This window comes from Neodiprion fabricii, chromosome 4 (assembly GCF_021155785.1).
Source record: "Neodiprion fabricii isolate iyNeoFabr1 chromosome 4, iyNeoFabr1.1, whole genome shotgun sequence".
Lineage (NCBI taxonomy): Eukaryota > Metazoa > Arthropoda > Insecta > Hymenoptera > Diprionidae > Neodiprion > Neodiprion fabricii.
The window spans coordinates 942,679-965,640 of NC_060242.1; the positions used below are offsets into that span (position 1 = coordinate 942,679).

At 40.2% G+C, this 22,962-nt stretch overlaps 1 protein-coding gene across 4 annotated transcripts in view; it reads left to right on the top strand.

The window, feature by feature from the left end:
- The window catches only part of LOC124180787 (zinc finger CCCH domain-containing protein 13), a 116,400-nt gene that overhangs the window by 36,221 nt on the left and 57,217 nt on the right, over nt 1-22,962 (top strand). For all 4 annotated transcript variants that reach the window (XM_046566573.1, XM_046566571.1, XM_046566574.1 and 1 more), the window contains exon 3: nt 1,357-1,432. In XM_046566573.1, the coding sequence (XP_046422529.1) occupies nt 1,357-1,432 (76 nt within the window). The remainder of the gene's footprint in view (nt 1-1,356; nt 1,433-22,962) is intronic.

Below are 22,962 nucleotides of genomic sequence, written 5' to 3' on the forward strand. Positions count from 1 at the left end.
TAGAAGAAATAAAACTCAGCTTTCACGGTTATGATTTATTATCGAGTAATAAATATCTCCTACTTGCATATTACAAGATAAAGATATTACACGTCACATTCGTCTTGGGAAGTTTAAATGCGGAATATTTTATCACCGGATTTATCGACAGTAAGAATTGTTTGAAAAACTTTGATGATGTTCGATTTCGCTGAAACGCGGCAATCGTCAATTCCCCTCAAACTTTTGAACCTCGATTCGACGGAACGAAACGAACTAGGGAAATTTGGCCCAAGTTTTTTGCTGTTGCACCGAGAGAAATTTTTAGTTCCGGTTAACGCTCAGTCCTTAACTATTTTCACATTTTACCTCGATCGAAAAATATAGTTCCAGGTAGAAAATGAAAATTAGTTGTCTAGCCGTTACCGGAAAGTCTAGTATCCGTTACTATTCTTTCTCGTTACGATCGCTGTCACTATATTTTCTTGCAACCGTTGCGAAAATTTAATACTTGTGCAACGATAAATTGACGTTAAAGCTTTGTTTAACTAAAAAAGTAGAGTAGACCTCGCAAACTGATTTTGCGTTGCAATTACCAAAAAAGGATCGAAAATAGCGCAAAATGGTTAGGCGTACCTAGTTTTTCGTAATTCCAACAATATACAAACAGTTTTTTTTAACGATACCTGTTTTACTCAATTTACCTCAGCGTTGGATAATTCGCTCTGAGTGCAAGTATTCACACGTAGGCACGCGCACACATGCGTCAGGAATTAGGGGCAGAACCCCCTAAAGAACTTGCACCCTGAAATCCCCGAGGGAGCCGGCATAGTTCCTCCTCCCCCCTCCCCCCTTTTCTACGGCGACGTGCTTTTCCCGAATTCCCGCTTTGAGGTGATGGGAGAGGGAAATTCGCGTCGTCGTTTCACCCCTTCGTCGTCGCGCTAAGGAATCCAAAATGGCCACCCTCGACGTGCTTCAGGGCACCGAGGAACGAGACGTACTACTTTATTAATATCGCAGAAGGGTTTTCGGGCCAAGGACTTTCCGACTTCCGGTTCGGGCTCAGGTGAGACGGTGACATCTTATCGGCCTCGAGACTCCGCCGAAGTTCCTGCGTTCCAGATTATCGGGGGAAAATGTCGAGGCGACGAGTACGATTGCGATTACTGTATTCTTAGTTTCATTTCGCTTGAATTAAGAGATTTTCATGGCTTCGCCCAAATTGTTGACGATTCCGATACCTTTGACCGATGACGTTTTAAAGACATAAGAGATTTATAAATTTCTTTTATCTATGACGACTACCAGATCATTAAAAGGGGGTAAGACGGGTGATTTCACCCTTTGTAACAATGTATTGTATTTCTGTTTCAGAATATTTTGGACAAGTTTAATCCGGGCGCAAGGCAGCTTATCAATGCCGGAAAAGCGTATCTCAAAGCTCTGCACGGTGAGTCATGATCCATTATATTTATACTCGTACTTCGAACCGTGAGATGATTTTCACCATGAATAAAGGTGAATTTGAAAGGTGAACGTTCGTTGATTGTAATTAACGAGTCCGTAATAATGTTACGGAGAAACTCTGTCAAATACACGAGTCGAGGAAATATTCGTGTCTGTAAGAATTCGGCGAGATGTCCCTGGGGATCTAACAAGTTGCGGGAGAAGATCGAGGATCTATAATACGTAGCCGGTGAACTGTATTGTACCTACCCGGCAGAGTTTTGCTGTTTTTCCGGATTCCTCGTCCAATTAGTTGGTACTCATTTTATCGCTCGACATATTTCACCCCCCGCATCGCGTCTCTCTGCCTCTGTTTGCTATAGGTACTCTATATTTATACGTATGGAGCATTGTTTACGGTATATCGACATTCCATCAACCCTCGGAATACTACACTACAACGATTTTTCTTTATTTCGTCGTTATAACTTTTGCTCTTTGTCATTCGTCAATCGTGGCAATTTGTTAAACGAAATTAGGTGTCGCGAATTTTCTGACCTTTAATAAAGAAGTAAATTTTTGAGAATTAACAATTGCAAAACGCATAGTAAAATTATCAAATATGGAAATGGTAAGAGGGAAAAATTGCAACATTTCGGGAATTCTTCTCTCAGCACATCCTTCATATCTTTTGTGGGCTTCTCTTCTTTACATCTCTCTCTCTCTCTCTCTCTCCCTCCCTCCTGCTTCGATCTGCAGCCGATATATTACAGCAGTAACACGTTCCGCCTGTTTTTCATACATTTTTCATATCAAGGCGTTTCGCTGAATGCAGCTGTGCACTTGAGACCGTGTGCTGGTACGTACAGTTTCCTATAAATCTGTCAGGGAACAGGGAGGATAGAAAGAAAGAAACTGAATGAATGAAAAAGGTATGATAGAAGAAGAAGAAGAAAAAAAAACCGGTTTTTTTCTATCGACAGGCAAATCCCATATTGTTGTTTCTTTTTTCCATGTACGTTGCTATCTATGTACATGATAAATGTATAATCTTATATGTATAATAGACGAGGTGCCGGCGTAACGTGCAGCGTTGTATTTATCAAGTCGAGACACTCGATACATCCATTATACCGGAATCGAGACAACGCGATCTTCGATCCAATTTCCTCTTGTAGCCTAACGCGACGTAATAATATCAAGAGATGCTCTTGTCGACGTTTTTTTTTTTATTTTCTTCATTTTTGTACTGAAAAAGAAGCTAATACGAGGGAGAAGAAAACGAAGGAGAAATAACCGCTTCGTTCTATCGCTTCGAAGAGAAAATTCGAGACAAAAACTAAAACTAAAAGAAAAGAAGAAAAAGATTAGAAAGAAAAAAAAAAAAAACTTGAATCAACTTGCAGTTCAAAGTTTTGTATGTATGTTTTCCTTCTCTTTATCGTCTAGTTTTTGTACGTTATGGGAAGACTTGGAAGAGGATAAAGCGAACCGGAGAATGAAAAAAATCGCTACCGTTACCCGCGGCTACTAAGCTTGATATAGTTTGCGGCACGCGTTGCGGTTGTCAGAACTAAAATCCTAAGCCGATGCCGAGAGCGAGGCTGCTGGATGCTGGCTCTCTGTATTTTATTTTCCTCTATCTTTTTTCCAACGGCTTTTCGCGACCCTCCTGACCAACGCCCGGGATGTGAAAAAGAGCATAAAAACGCCGGCGATCCGACACCCCGAGCTGTGCGATGGGGTGGAGAAAGCAGGGGAGGTGAAGAGAACGAAACGAGGTGAAAAAGTTAATCTTACGTCACGGGGAAAATTGTATCAGTGTATAGACACAGACCTTTCGAGTTGTGACGAGAGAGAGAAAGAAGGAGCGAAAATCGTCTCAACCGTACATCATTGCCTGTCGGTATACGAAACGAGGAAGATAAAAAATCGCGTAGGTTTACGGAAGAAATGAAAGGCGAAGATGCGACGTACATGCCTACACCGTAACGTGTGTTGTTGCTTTTTCATTTTATTTTGCCCCCTCGTTTTTGCTAGGTCACAAAAAATGTCTTCACGGGGAATTCCATGCGAACACAACCAACGACTGACCCTCGCCATTTTTGATTTTGTTCAAATTTTTGTCTGCAATTATTTCAACTCTGAAACAGTACCCTGAACTTTTTCAGATTTTTTATCCAACTGCTCAATTATTTGGAAGTATTGAAAGGGATTTTGAAAAGGAACATTTTTAGAATTCTCAAAAAATTCCCGAAAGCTGTATTTTTTTTTAAAAACATCTTGAGAACGGGCTCATGGGCCGATTTTATTACAGTTTTTTTTTTTGCGCGTTCAATTTGATTGATCAACTAAAATAATGTTTAAGCGGTCAGAAAATTCCCGAAATTCTCAAAGCTTCCATTTTTCATTTGGAATATTTTCGGACCGGTTTCATTATGAAGTTGATAAACAAAGTTGAACGTGCCAAAGAAGTAGACAAAAATCGCTGCATAATGAAACCGGTCTAGAAATGTTCTAATTGAAAAATAGAAGTTTTGAGAATTCTTACAGAATTTTCAGATCGTTGAAACAATGTTTTAATTGGGTAAAAAAATTGATTATGCTGAAAGAAAATGTGGAAGAAATCGGTCCATCATGGACTCGGTCTTTAAATGTTTGGAATAGAAATTACAATTTCTGAGAATTGTTTGAGGATTTAAGAAAAGATCCCTTTCAAAATCACTTGAAATAATTACATGCAATTGAACAGTTGATTAAAAAATTCAGGGTACTGTTTCAGAGTTGTGACAATTACGGATTTTTTTTTTTTATTATACACAATCGGAAATGACGAGGGTCAGAAGGTGGTTGGGTTCGCATGGAATTCCCTCTTATCACCTAACCGTGGATTAAATGTGACGGTCTTCTTTTTCCTCCTCCGATAGCTCGTTTCTCGAAAATTCATCAAATTCCAGTCTCTCACTTGCACAAGGTCGGAAGTGTTTCGGGCGACTGCAGGAAAATTTACGTTTCCTATAAATCGTCCGAGCGTGAAATTCGTCTATCCACGTTTATAATGCACATGCATACAAACACGAGTGAAGCTATCACGCGGAGGCGTATCTTCGAGGTAAACAATCCTAACGCAACAACGCTTTAACGTGCAACAACTCTCAAGATACGTTTGTTCCTTCTGGCGCATTTAATTATCCGCTGTGTGATCTACCGTGGATACCTTTTTATACATAAATATATATATATATATACGTACGTATGCATGAAAGGCGATAAACACACACGTAGAAGACACCTTTGCAGGTACAGAGTTTAATTAAAAGAGACGCATCCTGTTAGTTGCACTATATTTTCATCCTCGCAGCTCTTTTGCCTATCAACTGCTGCAGGCTACTCTATCTAATTGTAAAGCAAGCTACGCATCCTTCTTTTTATTATTACTTTGCTGCTGGCGGGTCTCGTTCTTGATAATCACAGGTATAAAAGACGCCTTCGATTCTTCAGCGCAGCTCAATCGGACGATCAATGAACGTTGAAGCTCGATTTCTATATCTTTTCGTTCTCGCCTGATCACCGATCCATTATCGGTTTTCCACGCTGGACTTTGTTCGTCATCGTTCGAAGTTGATAATTTCGATTTTATTGTCAGCTCATTGTCTTTAAAACGGAAAATAAGCTCGACATAGTTTCGTCGTATTTTTTTTTTTTTTGTTATTTTATTTTTTTTTGTTTTCAAACAAATTCTCTTCGATTCAACGTTTGGGAAAGTTGGGAAAAAAACGAAGGTAGTCCGGTATCAGAGCGAGAGATTGCGAGAAGGATAGGAAAAGAACGTGCGAAAGAATCGGCGAAAAGAAGGTCGGTAACTGGCCTGAAAATAAACATGAAACTTTGACGTTGTTCTTTGATTTTCTTCGCCCCGCCTGCCTTTAACACCTCTATTTTTTCAACCCCTCGACCTCCGTCGTCGTTACCGTAATTACAACGTTCTTTTTTCCCTCCGACAATTCTGCGGGACGATTCAGCAGCGAGACGGCAGAGCGGTGTATCATATATTTGCATACTCCGGGAACCGACGTTGTTTCACGCTCTCTCACCCCCGGAGGGTGTGATGCGTTTGCACGTACCATGTACGGGGCATTCCACGCCAACTCGGTAAACGGTTGACTCTGACATTTTTCATTTTCACCAAGAATTCATCCTACGCTACCATGACCCCTGAAGAGTTACCGACAAAATTTTCACGTTCTTTTGATCGCTCGATTTTACCCTATGATTTTTTAAATCCATCTCAAAAATGCCCAAATTGATTTTTGCGAAAGGAGATAGAAGCATTTGGTTTCGGAAATTAAACATTGTCACGCAGGGTTCGGAGTGGCGTGGCGTCTCGTTATTTTTTTCTATTTTCATACTTGTTCAAAATCCGTGATGAAATTTTGAAAAAAATCACGAGTGTGTTTTAACACTGGAGAAACAATTTAAAATATCGGTTATTAAATCGGAGATGCGGTATGTAGTGTAATAGATTTTTAACCGGTATGAGAATAGAAAGAAACTACATCACACTCTGAATCTTGCGTGAAAATGTTTTATTTCGAAAATCAAATATTTTTTTTTTCCCCGTTTCATGAAAATCAATTTGGATGTTGTTGAGATGGTTCTCATAGTTCACAAGGTAAAGACGAGTGGTTGAATAGCTACAAAAATTTTTTCGAAGCTCTTCAGGGGTCGTACTACAACGTATAGGAAAAATCCATGGTGAAATTAAAAAAATGTCAGAGTCAACCGTTTACCGAGTTGGCGTGGAATGCGCCATATACGTATATGCATATATATGTGTACATGCATGCCGGACAGCATCCCCGTTTTGTTCAGAAAGTTGTACCTGAGTTGGGCGCGAAAAGTCGCGGGAACCTCGGGATTTCGTGATTCGGGATTATTTTATGACCTGGATGACGGGGCGAGGGGGAGGAGGAGGAGGAGGAGGATGTGAACCGTAAATTACAAAGCCCCGTTCCCCCACCCTCTCTACACATCTTCCTATCCTCCTCTCAATTTCTTTGTCCTTCTCCGAGGCAGGGGGCGCGAGGCGACGTAGATTGGCGCAGGTGTTTCCGTGCACATCCGACCCTTCCCGACCTCAATTTGCAAATTTCACTCTGTGTAAATCTTGGCACTTGCTCAGTGCCGGGGGTTCGGTTACTCGTGTGTGTGACAGAGAGAGAGGGAGAGAGGGAGAGAGGGAGAGAAGTGTGGTTCCTCACACGAGGCAGCGACGTGCGTGTTCTCTACATTTTACATCGCATTAGCTGCACTTAAGGAGGTTTAACTCCCCTTAATGGAGACGACGTCGAATGTTTTCTGTCCTCCTTTATTTTTATTTGTCTATTTTTTTTTTTCCATCAAAGGGGGAAGCAGACGACAAAAGCAATCCTATTTCTATTCGTTGTATATACTTTATTGTCCGACGATGAGAAGTCGATGCGTGCTCAAATATTACCAACTTTGGGCATTGGAGTACGGCAAATGAATGTTGAAAAATTTATCATTCGTCGTATTTTTGAACTTTTGTTTTATCCACAATCAGCCCTCACCCTTTTCGTAATTTTAAATCGAGTTTAGCCACTCTAAAACAGAGCTTGAAAATTATACCGATCAGACTCGGTGAAATTCCTTGAAGAACCTCGAGGAGGACGCTCGTTATTAGGGTGAGGTGAAAAATTTTCAAACTGAATTTCTAACCCAGGGACGAAATTAGGCAAGTTATTACGGAAAGGCGGAAACTCTCCGGGTTTCGACGCGGTTCTCGGAGACTTGCAGCAGAGATCGAGGCGACCATTCATCGAGTTACATTTTCCACTTGGAGCTCTCGGTTCGCTTGCTGCAGTCTGAAACGGGGCTGAACTTTGCGCGGTAGAAAGACGAAGGAATTTAATTGTATCCGAGTTGCGAATATCGCGATTGCCGAGACGAGTCTCGCTGCAGCAGCCTGCGAATATATATGTATACGTATATACGTATATACGTACGTACGTAGGTGTACAATACGAGCGAAGTTGGCACACAGTCGGCGGGAAGTTTTACTTTGCTCTCGGAGTTTTCATTCTTACCGAATTAATTCGTTCGGTTCGCTTTAAGGGCGACGGTAGGTACGTACCATCTTCTTTGCCTTACATTTCCACCCCGCTTCACTTTTTGCACGATCCACGCTCGATGTATAACAAACCAACCAGCCAACCTAACCCACCTACGTGAAAATTTTTACCTGTAATTCGCGCTCGTTTCTTCTCCCTGCTTCTGCAATAAAACCCCTGCAGCGGTGGAAAGTTATGAAACTCTGCAGTCGGTGCGATTTCTAATTTTATTCCGCCACTTTGCTAAACGGCCGAAGAAGGGTGGGAAATTTTTATACCTCGTAGACCAGATGTAAGTCGGGTCTGAATTTTTGTGAAATTTTTTTATAATATCGTGGAGGGCCAGGATTCGGTATGTGAAATTTGTACAGTATTGTATAAAAAAGGCAGAATATCGGGGCGGAAAATTTCTGGCTTGGTAAAATTTCGTCACTTTGATTTTTCTTTGTTTTGGATTTTCGACATATTTACGTTCGTAATTCTGGTCATTTTGATTATCGGTTTTTCTCATTTTTCACGCCCACTCGTTGATCGAACTACGTCGTGTGAGTCTATTTTAATTTTCGAAATTTTACTCTATCGAAACTTGGCTTTGTCGTAACTGGAATTTTCGGAATCTTTCATTTCCGAACTTCGAGCCATCGGCTTTCCGACCGTTCGAATCATTGTTGTTTCGTATAGGTTTGATTTCTCAGCTTCAAGTTTCACCATCAAATAATGCGGAATTGGACGCTTTCGGGACTTTTCAAATTTGGAACTTGAATCACCCCGACCCACAGTATCGAATGTACGGAGCAGGTACGTGAAAATTTAATTCACGGATTTTCGAAACATTGAAAGCCGATAAATACTAAAGTCAAGGGTAATATATTTTCACAACCAACCTAACAATATCGTGAATAATAAATTCTTTTTATTTTATTTTTTTTTTTTATATCCTTCCAAATTCAACTGATTATGGGTTTTCTCGTCAGTCAAAGTTTATCATCCCAGCTTTTTTCACTCCGTCGCAATTACTCCACTCCCTTAATCTCCGATGGCTGTTATTAATTTGGCAAATCGCGAATGGCTGCCAATTTGCAGCTGTTTAATCCGTCCGTTACGCGTGTATTTCCCGGATACCGGACAGCCGGATCTGCAACAGGAGCCTGGCAGAGGTGTCAGAGCCAGACGCCGCCGCAGCGGCACTCGACGCTAAAAACAACCAAATTGTAATTACTGTCTGCAAAAATCCGGCCAGCAGCTAGCCGGCTATCTAGTGGCCCGTGATGTCACTCCGGTCTCTGCGTCGTGTTACCCAAATGCGAATACTCGCGAGATTAAACCCGGGGGATTTGGCCCTACTGCGAGGGACGCCCGAAACGCGTTACTGCCTGCCTTACGCTTTAAAGAATCATCCCGTCACCCGCCCTTTTCATTCTTACGCCAAATAATTTCACGCCACGTGGAACTTGCCTCATGTTTTGTTGGAACGAAAGTTTCGCCCCCTCCCGCAATTGAATTTTTTAATTTTCTCATTTTATCATTTACTATAATTTCTCATTCGCTTTCTGCCTGAGGGTTGAACTAAAGTACGCGCTAGTTCCTGTTTCGATTCGTTACTTTGAGAATAAAATAAAAAAAAAACAAAAAATGCGACATTTTACTAGGTACACAAGATGTCTGATGTCGAAGAGTTTTTTTTTTTCTTTTTTTTTTCAACTCTGATATTCGGAACATGGATTGTTGAATAGTTTTGGATGACGAAGCCGGGGGAGGGGGAATTAATTAGGACGTGGCGGGTGTTGGATATATGACGTTGGGAAAAAAAGGAAAACGTCGAGTCGAGGATATTATGGGTCACGCGAGATTAAATCCCTTGGGACGAAAGACCGACCCTGACTAACCTGTTGCGAGTGACGGGGATGCGGGAGGGTGGGTGTCTTTAATTTACAGCTCTCTGACCTATTAATTTACAATCCCCGCCCCTCCCTGCAGTGCAAATAAATAAATACATTTGCGTTAAATCAAATTTTAATTTTTCCCCCCGCGTAATTTGCAACGCGATTCGAGATTCACGCAGGTGAATTTGGTTCATATAAGCGGGGACGGAAAAGAATGAATTTTCAATAAAAAAATAAATAAATAAAACAAAAATATATTCTTCGTCGTTAATGAAAATTTTTTTTTTTCTTTTTCAACGGTGTTGAAAAATTAATACAGAGGAAGAGTCACGGAGTGAAATGGAAAATCAGTGGAAATATTGATGTGAAATATTCATACCGCGATTATATGTACGTGTGTGTATATATATATGTAATACATAGATAAAAGTGAGACCGGTACCTAAAAGGACCGGGAGTGTGGCGGCGGAAGACCGGATAGCGGAAGCGGCGGGGGCATAATTTGAAAACTTTTCTCGTTAAATTGCGCAAAATGGTTCGAGAGAACAAACGAGCCGTCGAAAAACCGGCGCGGACAAACCGTCGCGTCGTGTCGGGCAGGATTTTGAACAGCGTTGACGAAAACTCGGTTGCAAAAACCGGATGCAATATGTGTATATATGTATATATGCATGTAACGCGGGGACGAATCAATTCGAAAATTCAAAACCGGAAAATTGAGAAAATATTTGTTGTATTTATTTTCCGTCAGCAATTATTTTCTTAATCAGGGCTAAGTCGTAAGAATCATAATTATACTTTATCGTTACATGTATCGGTTAAATTAATATATAGATAATTTTCCTGAAAATTTAAAGAACAAGAAAAAATACCGAGATTGTAAAAATAGTAAATTAGGTATCAAACTTTTATTTCCGTCTCTTTTGAGTGGTAAAAGGTTGAGTAAATTTCTTAGGCTTTACTCCTCAATGATACCGATCTTTACCAGAACTCGGTGAAAAATAAATATTTTTCACAGTAGTTTAGTACTCACTCCTTGTTCCATACATTTTCATAAAAGTCTAGTCGTAGCTCTACAGGAGATACATAAATTTAATAAATCCTTCGCGACAATCTCGCGATCGAATCGCCATAAATACCGTGATTATTTACAAGGACATTCAACATTTTCGAAATTTCAAATAATAAACGAGAATTTGATTGTGCCGCAGCTACGCTTCCGACCATGCGAGAGAGCGTCTTGTTCATCCACCCTCCAGTATCCGAGACTTCTTGGTGTATATTATACGGACGATACGACTACCCCCAAAATAATCTCCCATAAATATGTATGGATCTTCTCTGCGGATGCAGGACTCGTTCCGGCATCTCACAGCGGTTGGCGAACGCGAGCTTTCACCACCACCATCGATACCTACTCCTCTATTAACCCTCGGGTCCTCGACCAATTCCAACTTTCCTCGTGCACGGGAATATCTGTATTTTCAAAGATTCTTCTCGCTATGTCCAACAGTGTCGTTCCGTCTTCACTGCACCCAAGATGTGCTTCGGTGTTTTTTTCTCTTTTGTTTCTTAATGTCATCGTAAATTTGGGCAAGTTTCAACAGTAATTTAGTATCTGGAATGTTTTTTTTTTTTTTTTTTTTATCGGTGATTTACGATCAATCGATTACTCGACGATTTCGATTCGTATACCGATTAAACTGAACAATTATTACAAATCAACTTCGATTAATCGATCCACCGGGACCGTTGATTAATCGATTTATCGGAAGAAGGATCAATTGATTAATCGAGCAGCACTAGTTTTTACAGAGAGATTTTGAGAAACCTCAAAAATTTTATTTTTGCCTCGATAAAAACCTCGAAGGTTCCTGTTTTATTGATTTAACAAGTTTCGCAATTGATTTATTAGGAATCAAGGGTTGATCGAGTGACGAACGGCCCGAGCTTCTCGAAATCATTAATATCACTGAGTGAATCTGCAGCAGCGGCCCGTAGAGAATCAGATTACAAAGAATCCATTTAGCAGAGCCGTCCAACTTATAGGACTATTTTTCTCCCTTTAATTCGCTCCTCTCGTTTCCCCGACGACGACGTCCGTCTCGAGGCGAGCTGCTTTTCCTTCCGTTGACAAATTACAATATAATTCGAGGCGTTTTCAACCCCTCGACACTTCAGCCCCTGGCGGCTTCCTTTCCCCCCCCCCACCGAATTTACTTTTTTCATTCATTGTAATTCAGCAGGGCCCTGTGACCAGAAATTCCGACCCTTTTCTTACGAGACGGAAGGAAAACCGCGCCTCTCTGAGTGTATTGCCGATTCCATTCGTAACTCCGCCGCGTGAGCTTCAACGAATTTACTCGAGGCTTTTAGATCTTGATGAATTGAGGCGGTACAACGGTTTCAAAAACGTTTCATCCAATTTTAGCTACAGGAGAAAATACACATTTTATTACGTGGGATAATTTTTTTTATCCACTCGGTGATGTATACGTACATATGTATGTTGAATCAATTTTTCGTCACTAGAGAATAAATTTTCTGATAAAAAAAAAAAAAATAAATAAAAAATGCCACTCATCAATTTATTTGTCCTGGAAGATCAACCGAAGTTCAACGGAAATTCGTACCAAATTGTAATTTTTTTTTCTATTGCATTCAGTAAGCTCAGAACTGAATTGAGAGATTTGTTTTATTTTGATTTCTAAAGTTTCTTAAACTCTAAAGAGAAGACAACCATTTTATGTGGTACGACTGTGTAAATTATTTCTCAATTTTTTTTCAATTTTCCACTCTTGAGATTTACAGACTTCTTCCAAACAGAATTTAAAGTTGATCGTTTCGCCCAAAAACCAAGTGTTATCAAAGATTTCGACTTCACAACAGTTTGTGAAGTGAGCTGTCAACTTATTTTATTCATTTATTTATTCTCGAGCTTACGAAAATTTTCGAACATCTACACAGCTGGAAATTGGCGTTGTGAAAATCTTGGTGTAACAAAATTTGAGACATTTTCTTCCTTTTGACCGAATAAAATTTACGTTTCTTCTTTCGAAAGCCGCGCGGTGCAGTTTATCACGTTATCTCTTTCGGAATAAAAGAAAGAAGAGCAACGGCGCATATAATAAAGAAGAAGCGAAACATACATATAATTCGAGAATAGTACCCGCCCACCTTGAGTCCGCGATAAATAATTGCGCTATTGTTTTCCAAGGGGATTTTCTTTATTTCCTCCCCATCCTGGGTATTTTTCATTTCTTTTTTTTTTTTTTTTGTTTTTACTTTTCGCTTACTGCACCTTATCTTACTTTCTCATACGTTCTCTCTTACGTTCTTCTTCCTCCGCTTCGCTTTCTACTCTTCTCTTGTCTTCTCTACCCTTCTAACGGGCTAGTGGCACAACATTTGAAGAAATAAATTGTCGGAAATGCCGAGTGCTATACGACTCGGCTGAGAAAACCCGCCCCTGCCACCCTTTCTTAAATCATACCAATTTTTTACCATCTCAAGTTCCACCCCTAGCGAATCTCGGAGCTGCTCTATACTTACAATACATTTGCGACTATCTTTCCCCATTCATTCGATCCGCCTCTTATTTCAGACCCGGTTCTTTTGACTCTCGCGTAATTTTTTTCCTCCCCTCCCCCGAATAGCTGAATTGTTCCAAAAAATCACCCAAGTTGAAAAGAGAAAACCAAAAGGAACAAATGAAAAAAAAAAGCATCCAGCGATGCAAACGTCGATTTTCGGAGCTCCGGCGATGGTTTTTTACGCGCTAAAACCGCCCTCCGCTACCGAACCCTCGGCCCTTAAATTCCCAGATGTAATTATACGGTGTTCGAATGTAAATCACTCTGACAACCCGAGTGACGCGGGCCATAAAACGTTGTGGTGGGATATAACGACAAAAAAGTAGAAGGGGCGGGAGAAAAATAACGAAAAAAAAATAAAAAAAAAAAAGAAGAAGAAAAACTCGAAAAATGAAAAAGGTGCGGTCGAATAGAAAATAGAGAAACGTGAACGAGCTGGCTGAAAAGTGATCGAATGAAGTATAAGTAAAAAAGAAAAGAAAAAAGAAGGCAGCCAAAGGGGGAAACAAAAGAGCGAACGGTATCCTGATTTTTGGAGTGCGGCGGTCGCGGCTCCCGCGCAATAAATTGCGAATCAATCCCTTCGGCTAACGATAAGCTACAACAACCACCCTGCAGGGCGCTACCTTCGTTCTACACGCGTTAATCCCCGGCTGTCTGCCTCGTACGTATACCTTCACGTATACCCAGGCGCAAGGCATTGGAGCGTCGCGTGGATGAAGCCGCCTGATACACCCGGGGTGTATTCACGCTCGATACCCTAACCGACGTTTTAATTGGCTCTTCGTCACGAGGAGAGATGATTTCGTTACCTCTCTCAACCACCCAGCGTAGGAAATCAAGCTGCGTTATTTTTTTTTTTTTTCTTTGTAACTTCACGTTTCTTTGTTTTCAGCGAAAAAGGAAGTTGTTGCGACCACAACGGAAATGAAAAGCTTAGTTTTCATTAGATCATATCGATGATCAATTTTTTTGTCCGACGATACGTCGAGAACGAGTTAACGAATTTCAATGATTTTTCGGTACTTTGATTGGTACGGTAGATTTTCAATTATTTTAGTATAAAAAATTCAGATAATCAAATGAAATTGATGATTTTTCGAGAATGGATGAATGGATGTGAATCAAAATTAGTACCCTAAGGTTTCTTCAGTCACTAAATATGAATCTAAGGTCGGATTAGCGCAATTTAAATTTGGCGTATTCGATAAGCTTAAGAAAAAAACTGAAAACAATTAGATTTTGATAGTAATTGGTACTCGTCGGTTTGTTGCGTGGCTGATCGCGAATCTGAAGTTAGATTACGAAATCCAAAACGGCGGTTCAATGTGGTGGGAAAAAAGCTAAAAATATTCCGATTTTGGTAGAAATTAGCAGCCGGCGTTTTTCGGGCCACCGATAACGAACCCAAGATCAATTTTCCAAATTTTGTTATAGTGGTTAAAAATTTTAAAAAATCGTTACATTCGTATCATCTTCTACGACTTTATATTTCACCTATTGCACAATAAAATTTATACTTTTTTGAATCAAAACATGCATTCGAAAAGTTGGATATCTCGATGTGAATAAGAAACGACACATTCATCTCTTTTCATTCTTCGTTTCTCGTATTTCTTTTTTTTTTTTATTCGAATTTTAGATATCACGAGTTTTCTATTGATTTCTTCGAAAAATACTATTGGTATCAAGAATGTGTAGGAAACGAAGCGTATGAATACTACATTCCAAAAATGGAAACAACGCAGCAGTTTCTTGTTTTATTTGTCCCATTTTTTTTCATGTCGACAAGTTCGAAATTCTATTCTATTGAAAAAAAAAAAATTATTAAAAGTGACCTACTCCTCTCACATCGCGTAATTGTTTATAACAAATTTTCTCCGCACCGTTGAGCTCTAGCTTTTTTATCGTTCGAGACGGTATTTTTTCTTTCATTTTTATCTTCCACTCTAGACGAGTTTCTGGGCTCGCGAATTTTTGTACCCGCGGCTAATATCGCATAGGCGGGGTGCAGTTCAATAAGATCTAATTCGAGGTCGCTGGTTGAATTTGAAGGCGTATCATGCAGCCTCGATAACTCAACGAGGGAATCCCTCCGTGTCCGTGACTCGGTCGGAATCACCACTTGTACGAATTGAAGTCAGGAACGAGGAAGGTTTCGCGGCGTTTTCACGCCCTCCGCTGCTGTCACAGGGCCAGTTTTAATATCGGGTGGGTGCAGGTCATGTATTACAGTTTACCCGGGATTCCTTCGCGTCCCGAAACCCCGGCGTGCATCGGGAATACGGAAAACTCATTCCCCGTTTTTCCACACTCTCCGCTGGTTTTTAAACTTTTGTTGCGTTTCTTTCTTTTTTAATTCCCTGCCCGTTGTCGATGCGTTTTGTTTCCTAATTTGTTTTTTTTCACTTTGTGGAAAAACAAAAAAGAAAAAAAATCGCTTCGGAATTCCAGCGGTTGATAAAAGTTACGTCGAAACCATTCGCACCAAGGTTCCCTTTATAGGCAGTGAATTCCTTTTCTTTTCTACGCTGTTCTAGCGGTTTGTTCTCTTTCTCTCTCTCTCTCTCTCTCTCTCTCGCTGTCTTTATTTCTCTATCCGCAGTCTAGTCTTTGTCTTCTAATGACACTTTAGGGGGTGATTCAACACTCCGTTTGTATTCCGGCCTGTCGTTTCTAGCCTTTGTTATACACTTGTGGCTTGTACCTATCCATATATACGTGCAATATATATATATACACACACATAGACACCTTATATCTAACCTTGTATTATAGCATCACGTGGATCATCTCATGCCTCGTGAATTAACTCGATTAGCAATTCGCGTGTGCAAAACTTTCAAGTTTTGCGTAAACCGGTGTTTGTCATGCAAACGGTGTTTGACAAACTCTCACGACGATCCTCTAAAATGTGATGAATTATAACCGAATATATGTGTATCAAATTGTTGTATTGACGATATTATTCGGTTCTGAAATTTTTTCTTTTTCGTCCTTTTCTTTTTCTCCGGACAGAATTTCCCGCTTTCCCGATTCTAAAAGAAACTTTTTGGATGCGAATCTTTCATACCGCGAGGTGTAAAAACTTTTTTTTATATACACCCAGACTCCGTGTGTAATACACCCCCACACGCGGTGTATGTAAGGCAAGAATTTATGTTGACAAATATTTTGCTTTTTCCCACCTCTTCTTCTTTCGCGTTCTCGAAGCCTCTACGCGAAAGTCTACGTTCAACCATGTAATAGTATATATTTATATAATATATGTAGCCACATATTTTCACCCTACAGAGAGGAATACACGTTTCGCCTTATTTTATATTTTTACCTTTTTCCTCACGCCTCGCAACAGCAGACTGTCATCGTTTTTCGCGCTATGCTTGCCGTGTGAAAAAATATCCCGCAATTTATGACTGTTCTTTTTTTTTTCTTTCGTTTTTTTTTTTTTTTTTTTTTTCTTCATTCACCTTTTACTCATGGTTTTTTATTTATATACATTTTATTTTTCCGTCCCGAGATAAAATGATGCACAACGTCAGTATCTTCGAATTCCTTTAATTTCGTTTAGCGGAGATTGTTTTTTTTTTCTTCCACCAACGAGTCAACCGCGCCCCGAAAATCTAACTTCGGGGTGAATTTAGTCACTCGCGATACGTGCGCAACAGCCTCACCAATTTGCAAAATTTCCTTTATAGAAACAATGAAAACCACCGCGTGCAGAGTAAAATCTGCTGCATTTGTAATTAAAGTTACAAAAAAAAAAATTTATAAAAATACAGTCGACGTCGATATTTTTGACCAAAACATTGATATGTCTCTCTTTTCCTGCAGTTTTGAGAAAAAATCTGCTCCTTTCTTCTTCTCTCCGTGTACGTCACGTAAGCTACAGCTGACTCATTTAACGACGTCTCGGAGCCGTCAATCCGTTTTACTTTTATCGCACCCCACAGACCTTCCAGTTTTCACTCTCATCCCGGCAGCATGATGCCCTACCAGTTGGTCCCGTACTTCGCGTTGCACTTTGCCGAGACTACTGCAGTTGTTAACTTGATAAACAATGTACAACGCACAACACGCCCTTCAAGGTTTCGTTTACATTAAAGCTCTCCGCGTCTCTCTTGTAAGCTTACGAGCGTATTTATAGCCACGACTTATACCCAACTCACGCTGCATGTATCCGGCTGTATCGTAGTTTCGTTTCCGGTTTTATTTTCCTTTTATTTTCTTTTTTCTTCTCACTTTGTGCTTGTCGATGATTTTCCTGAAATCCTTGACGATACGCAGTAGCAGGAATCGGAGATCAAAGGATTTCTTTTGACGTGTTTTCTTATTTCGATCAACGATATTGAATCTTGAAATTTTTCTTTATTATTAAGATTTGTTTGATTTGAACGCAAATTTTCATCATTCTTTCACGGCTTCTCAATATTTGTCCTCCGATTTCCTAATTCCATGATTAATTTGAAATCAATGAACTTCGATCATTAATCCCACAGACTCGAATTACATATTCCTCAATTATCTGTTCTTTGTTAATTTTTCACGCGATCGTTTTCTCCTCGATTCTCTTCACCCTCTGTAAAATTCATCAATTTTTCTCCAACTTCCCCAAACTTCGGACAAATTGGCTTCGCTTAAATCCTCGTGTTTCCTTTACACCCAGAGAACACGCGTAACACATAATATATCAGGTACCTATATACGCTGTACCTCTTACATATATATCATAAGTGTATCCGTGATTTCTCATCGTTTAACTGCGTCATATATCCCGTGTGTCAAACACGCTGCCCCCAACAATCGATACAGCATGAACACACATCCGACAAGCACGCACGCACACACACACACGCACACACACATATGCATCCAGCACAGACTTGCCAGGCGTAGCCGGCTCGTGTGGCTGCAGGCTAAATTCGGCCGAACGCCGAGGAGTTGGAGGAGTTTTCGCGCAAGGCGCGATTGCGAAATGATCGTTTAACTTTGACAAATGCGCGCGAGCTGTCGAAGAAGCGGCCCTGCGGAAAATGGGAGCGTTAAACATTCCAGTTTCGTGACAAATTACGGTACCTACGGCGAAATGAGAGAAAGAGAGCGAGAAAAAGATTGCGTATCAGAAGTATAGTTGAATGGTTAATTTATTTCCCCAGGCAGTAATTGTATTATGATTAACTACACCGGTCGACGCGGAATTTTCAGTCCGGGTTCTAAATGTCTAATTTTGATTTCTTTCGCGTAACTAATGAAAGAAAAAAAAATAAAAAACAGTCTTAATATAGAAAGTTTTTTTTTTTTTTCTTTTTTACTTGCTTATCATCTTTTATTTATCAACGTGAAAAAGACAATAGTAAACTTTACAAGTAACGAACGAAGATTTCGTTTATTACTCGATCTACACAATCCAAATTTATTTATTCGAGCATAGGCCCGTAAAAGAGATGACAAAAAAAAATAAAAAAGTGTCGTCACCTGTGTTATTAAACAGCGAGTGATTTCATTCGAATCAGCCACAGTTTTTCTAATTCTTAATGATAATTCGTTGTACAGTACAATTCATTCGGAGTACGGTGGTTATCCTTTTGGCGACTGACAATGAAATACTGGGGGTGGAAGGGGGATGAAAAAACGGGATTAGGTATGCAATAACTCGAGATTATGCGGAGAGCGAGGACGCGTCCGGTCGTCTCGTTTTGGTATAACTGAAAAATCCCTCGGAACTTCCGTCCTCCGAGCAAATCATGCGAGGGCGCGCGATTCGTATGGAAATCCTTGCATGGTCCGGCAAGCCACGCAGGAATAGGGGAGGAGGGGACGAAGAAACATCGAGCCTTAGTCGCCGAAAACCAAGCCCAGTCGTAAGCCACGTGTTCGTCCGAAACAAGCGGTGCATTTATCCCCCCATCCCTGATCCTTGCATTTGAAATTCCACGATCGTCTTCGTAATACGCGGGACTTTACGATCTTCCCCCTCCCCGCCCACCCCATGGAATTTCCTTCCATCTTCCAGATTCCACGTCTACGATCTTTTATCGCTGTTAACCATTATTTTAGTTTGTCCTTGTTCGTTGCTTTTGTTTTCTTTCCATGTTTGTTTGTCAATTTTTTATTTTATTTTTTTACTTTCATTTCAATCGGAATCCCAATTCATCTGCAGAGACAGATATAGAAAAGATGTATAATTTTGCTCGATTTACGCGGTGACAAATGGCACGTAATACCACAAGTATGGGTGTAATAAGAGAACGAGGGATGATCTAATCCCCCATATTAGTCATGGTAGTTACGACCGAGTCGGCGTCTTGTCTCTGTTCTATCTCGCATCTTTTTCCAGATGCACACGGAGGGAGAATTTATCCTGATTAATTTTTCCACTCAATAATGTGTATGTATAGACGTATGCACGTGTATGAGTGTGTTGGTGCTGCGCCAAACGTATCGCAGTTATAAGAAGAAAAGTACTAAAAGAATAAGAAGAAGAAGAAGAAGAAGAAGAAGGAGAAGAGTTCTGATAGAGATGCACGGTTCACTATTTGTCAATAAGGAAATCGGTCACATGTAAAAAAAAAAAAGAATTATTCGATTCTTTATTGAACCGTTTACGTTTTGAATCAATTTTTTTACATCAATTATCCAACGCCACGATAGTGGTAAAAATAAAACGTAACAACGGAAAGAAAGACTGCGTAGAATCGCACAGCGAATGGTTGAAAAAGAGTTGACGAGGAAAAAGGAAGTGGAAGTGCAAAATAAAAATAAATAAAAATCCGTCATTGCATGCATATAATTAGGTGAAATACTGTGTATTGTACATACGTGTATACGTATATAGAAACCATTCGCGATGTGCAGTGACATATAAATTATTCAAAAGGCTAATTATACGGCGGCGCCACCTGAGAGGCGGTGGGGAATTTTTTTCCCACCCCTCTTACCCCCGCTGTCAAAACAATCACGGAACGGGAAACGCTTTGAAGTATTTACATTGCAAATTGGAGCTTTCACCCCTCCTCTCTCCCTCTCCCTCTCTCTGCCCGTCTATCTGTCTGTCCGTCTCTTTCTACGCCGCGATCTGACTTCTGTACTCCTGCGGCAACCGGCTTTCGTCCCCCATCTACATTGCTAAAACCATGCGCTGCACGCTGCCAAGATAGATATGCCAAACCACCGAAGTTCCACGTTATGTATGCATGTATACAAAATTTCACGATCGAATCTCGTGCGGCCCCCGGGCTGAGGCGAAAACGCGCGTTCAACTTTGTCCGTGGTGGCTGCATTGTGAAAGAAAAAAAAAAATGCCTTCGTTGTTCGAGCATTTTCATTTGGCGGATTAAATGGGAAAAAAAAAACTTTTAGCCAAAAGAAAGTCAACGTACGTATTAGGGTGGGTCTTTTCTCTTTAAACTTTTTTTTCCTCCTAACGTACCCTCAGAAAAGTTAGTTTTTAGCCTCAAACGAAGCCTCGTGATACCGAAACTCGGTAGGGAAGTTCCAAAAGGCGTGGTATGGTATGATAAAATTGCTACTCAATTTACACATGCATAAGTTGAGAAGGAAAAGTTTATCGCTGAATTAAGCTCGTCGTAATTCTTATCAATGTTTCTTCCTTTCTACCGTTGCGTTGTTCAATTCCTCCCCGCTCACCGTTTCTCAACAAGATTAAACTATTCGCGTTTGCCGTTTGCCGCAACTTATATGCGGCGGCAAGGAATTCTTAAGAACATTTGCAAGAATGGTGGTGCGGATAGCGGAGGATGAAAAGTCGAGAGGAACGATGAGCGGGGCTGCGGAATACCGGCGGAAAGTGCAGCCTGCATTTCGCTATCTTTCTGCTCTACTCTTCGCCTTCGAGAAGTTTAATGTCTTGAGTATTCCACTCTCAGGTATTTTCACCGGAATTTATATGCTTCATTTGTGTGCCTGAAAACGTAGCTGGAACGGCAGTAAGCGAGATGTAATTCTTCACCTTGCATTTCTCTCGATTCCCTCGCAGCCAGACGCATTTTCAAATGTTTATATTTTTACCACTCTCCCGCACCTTTTTACCAGCTGCATTTAAGAAATTTTCCACCTCAGGTTGCTACGGTTAATTCGTTTCGGTCGCAAAGTTCCGACAGTTTGCTCATAGTTCTCGTTTCCGATGTGAAAAATTAAAGAAACGAATTCATGAATTAATTAATCAATTATGAAAATTGTTGCTAGCATTATATTATTCATATTATAAACTCGGAATGGCATTGTCACGTTGGTACTTCACCTACCCTCCACGTTCAATTGCCATTTCGCTCAACTCTTACGTCCGTTATTTCGTCTTTTCTCTTTTTCATTTGCTCGATTCTTTTCGCTAAGTGGCCGCGGTAATTAGTCAGACTATGCTAAAACCACGAAGATTGAGTGTTCGCAAATTGTTTTGTATACAAGTGTAGAATGCACTTTCTGCGAAGTGTATACATTGTGAGTTAAAAACGCTACTCCATTAATTAAATCTCGTCTATTCTAATTATATCACTACATTTTATTTTCCATCTTTTGATTAAGGAAAAATACATATTTAGTTTGACTCAATCGTCTGTAAGTGTTGATGTAAAAACAGGTTTGGAAAAGAATTTCGGTGAGTAATTTTTTTTTTTCTTTTTTTTATATATACGGTATATATCGAATTTCAAGTATGCTGTCGGTGTAAGAAATTTCTGGCTAACTCGTTGAACTTATCAATTTATCCTTGAGCATTGCTCGTTGTCAGCATCGTTTACATTCTCATCATCGGTGGATCCTTATCATTATTATTGCCGGTCGAAGAGGAAGATGAAGTAGCATAAATCTGATTGAAATCGCGAACGTTGTCAGTTCTATTTTACATATATGAGTAATAAAAATGTGGTTGACGTAGTTTAACGCCTATACTTGAAGACATTTGCCTATAGATCGCATAAGCACGTGTCCGTAATACATCCGTAATACAATTTCGAAACAAGACAGGTCATATTTTATGAAGCTCATCGTGTTAATCGACACACCGTCGTCAACATTAATCACGATCATTGAACGTGCATGTGAATCTCCGGTTTCCGTGCACGGAAATTAATCCTCACCTATCAAATTCAATGACGATCATCGGTATTGACGACGAATTGGAAACTCTGTGTGAGCTGTGATCCAGTTGCTAAAAGCCAAGGTCCCTGACAGGCGAAACTGCTCGCCATGATTCTCTTCGCTCTCCTCTCGTGTGAAATGGGCGGTTGATTACTGGAACGAGAGCGGGATAGGGAGTATATCGATAGAGGAAGATACAGAGTGCCCAAAGTGCCGAGCAGGGTGAAATTGAAATCGAGGAATCCACTCATCGTTGTCTGACAATAAGGTTCATTGTCAGTTCCATCGTCGGGGTTTCTTTCGAAAATTCATCGAAACGTGACGCACAGTCTTTGCAACGCACGTGATGATCGGGAACAGTTTGAAGTTGGTAATTTATAGTATATATCATAGCCGCTTTTGCGGCTTCTTCTCGGCTCGGGTTTCCGATTAGCCTCGATTTTTCAAACGCGAGAAAATTCCTCCGCAATGCCTTGCAGTCAGTGGCTGCCACTAACTGGGTGAGAGAAGCCTTAGACTGAAATTTTGTCACGAAGAGTATATTCCGCTGTTCACCTTATAAGTGCACTGTAATGGTTTGCAGCTGTATTATATTATTATACACTTCAGAAGCAGCGGAGTAGTCGGTTAATAGCCTCGGGCTAATGGATTTGATTAATATCGATCATTAATTTCTAACGGTTGTTGTCTGTCATCTCTAAATATTCCGTTGACAAAAAAAAAAAAAAAAACAAGAAAACTTGTTACTAAGGATACAAGGTTCAAACTATAAAGAAAATTGTTTAGATATACATTTATAGATGTACAATTAATCAATTTTGTTTTATTATC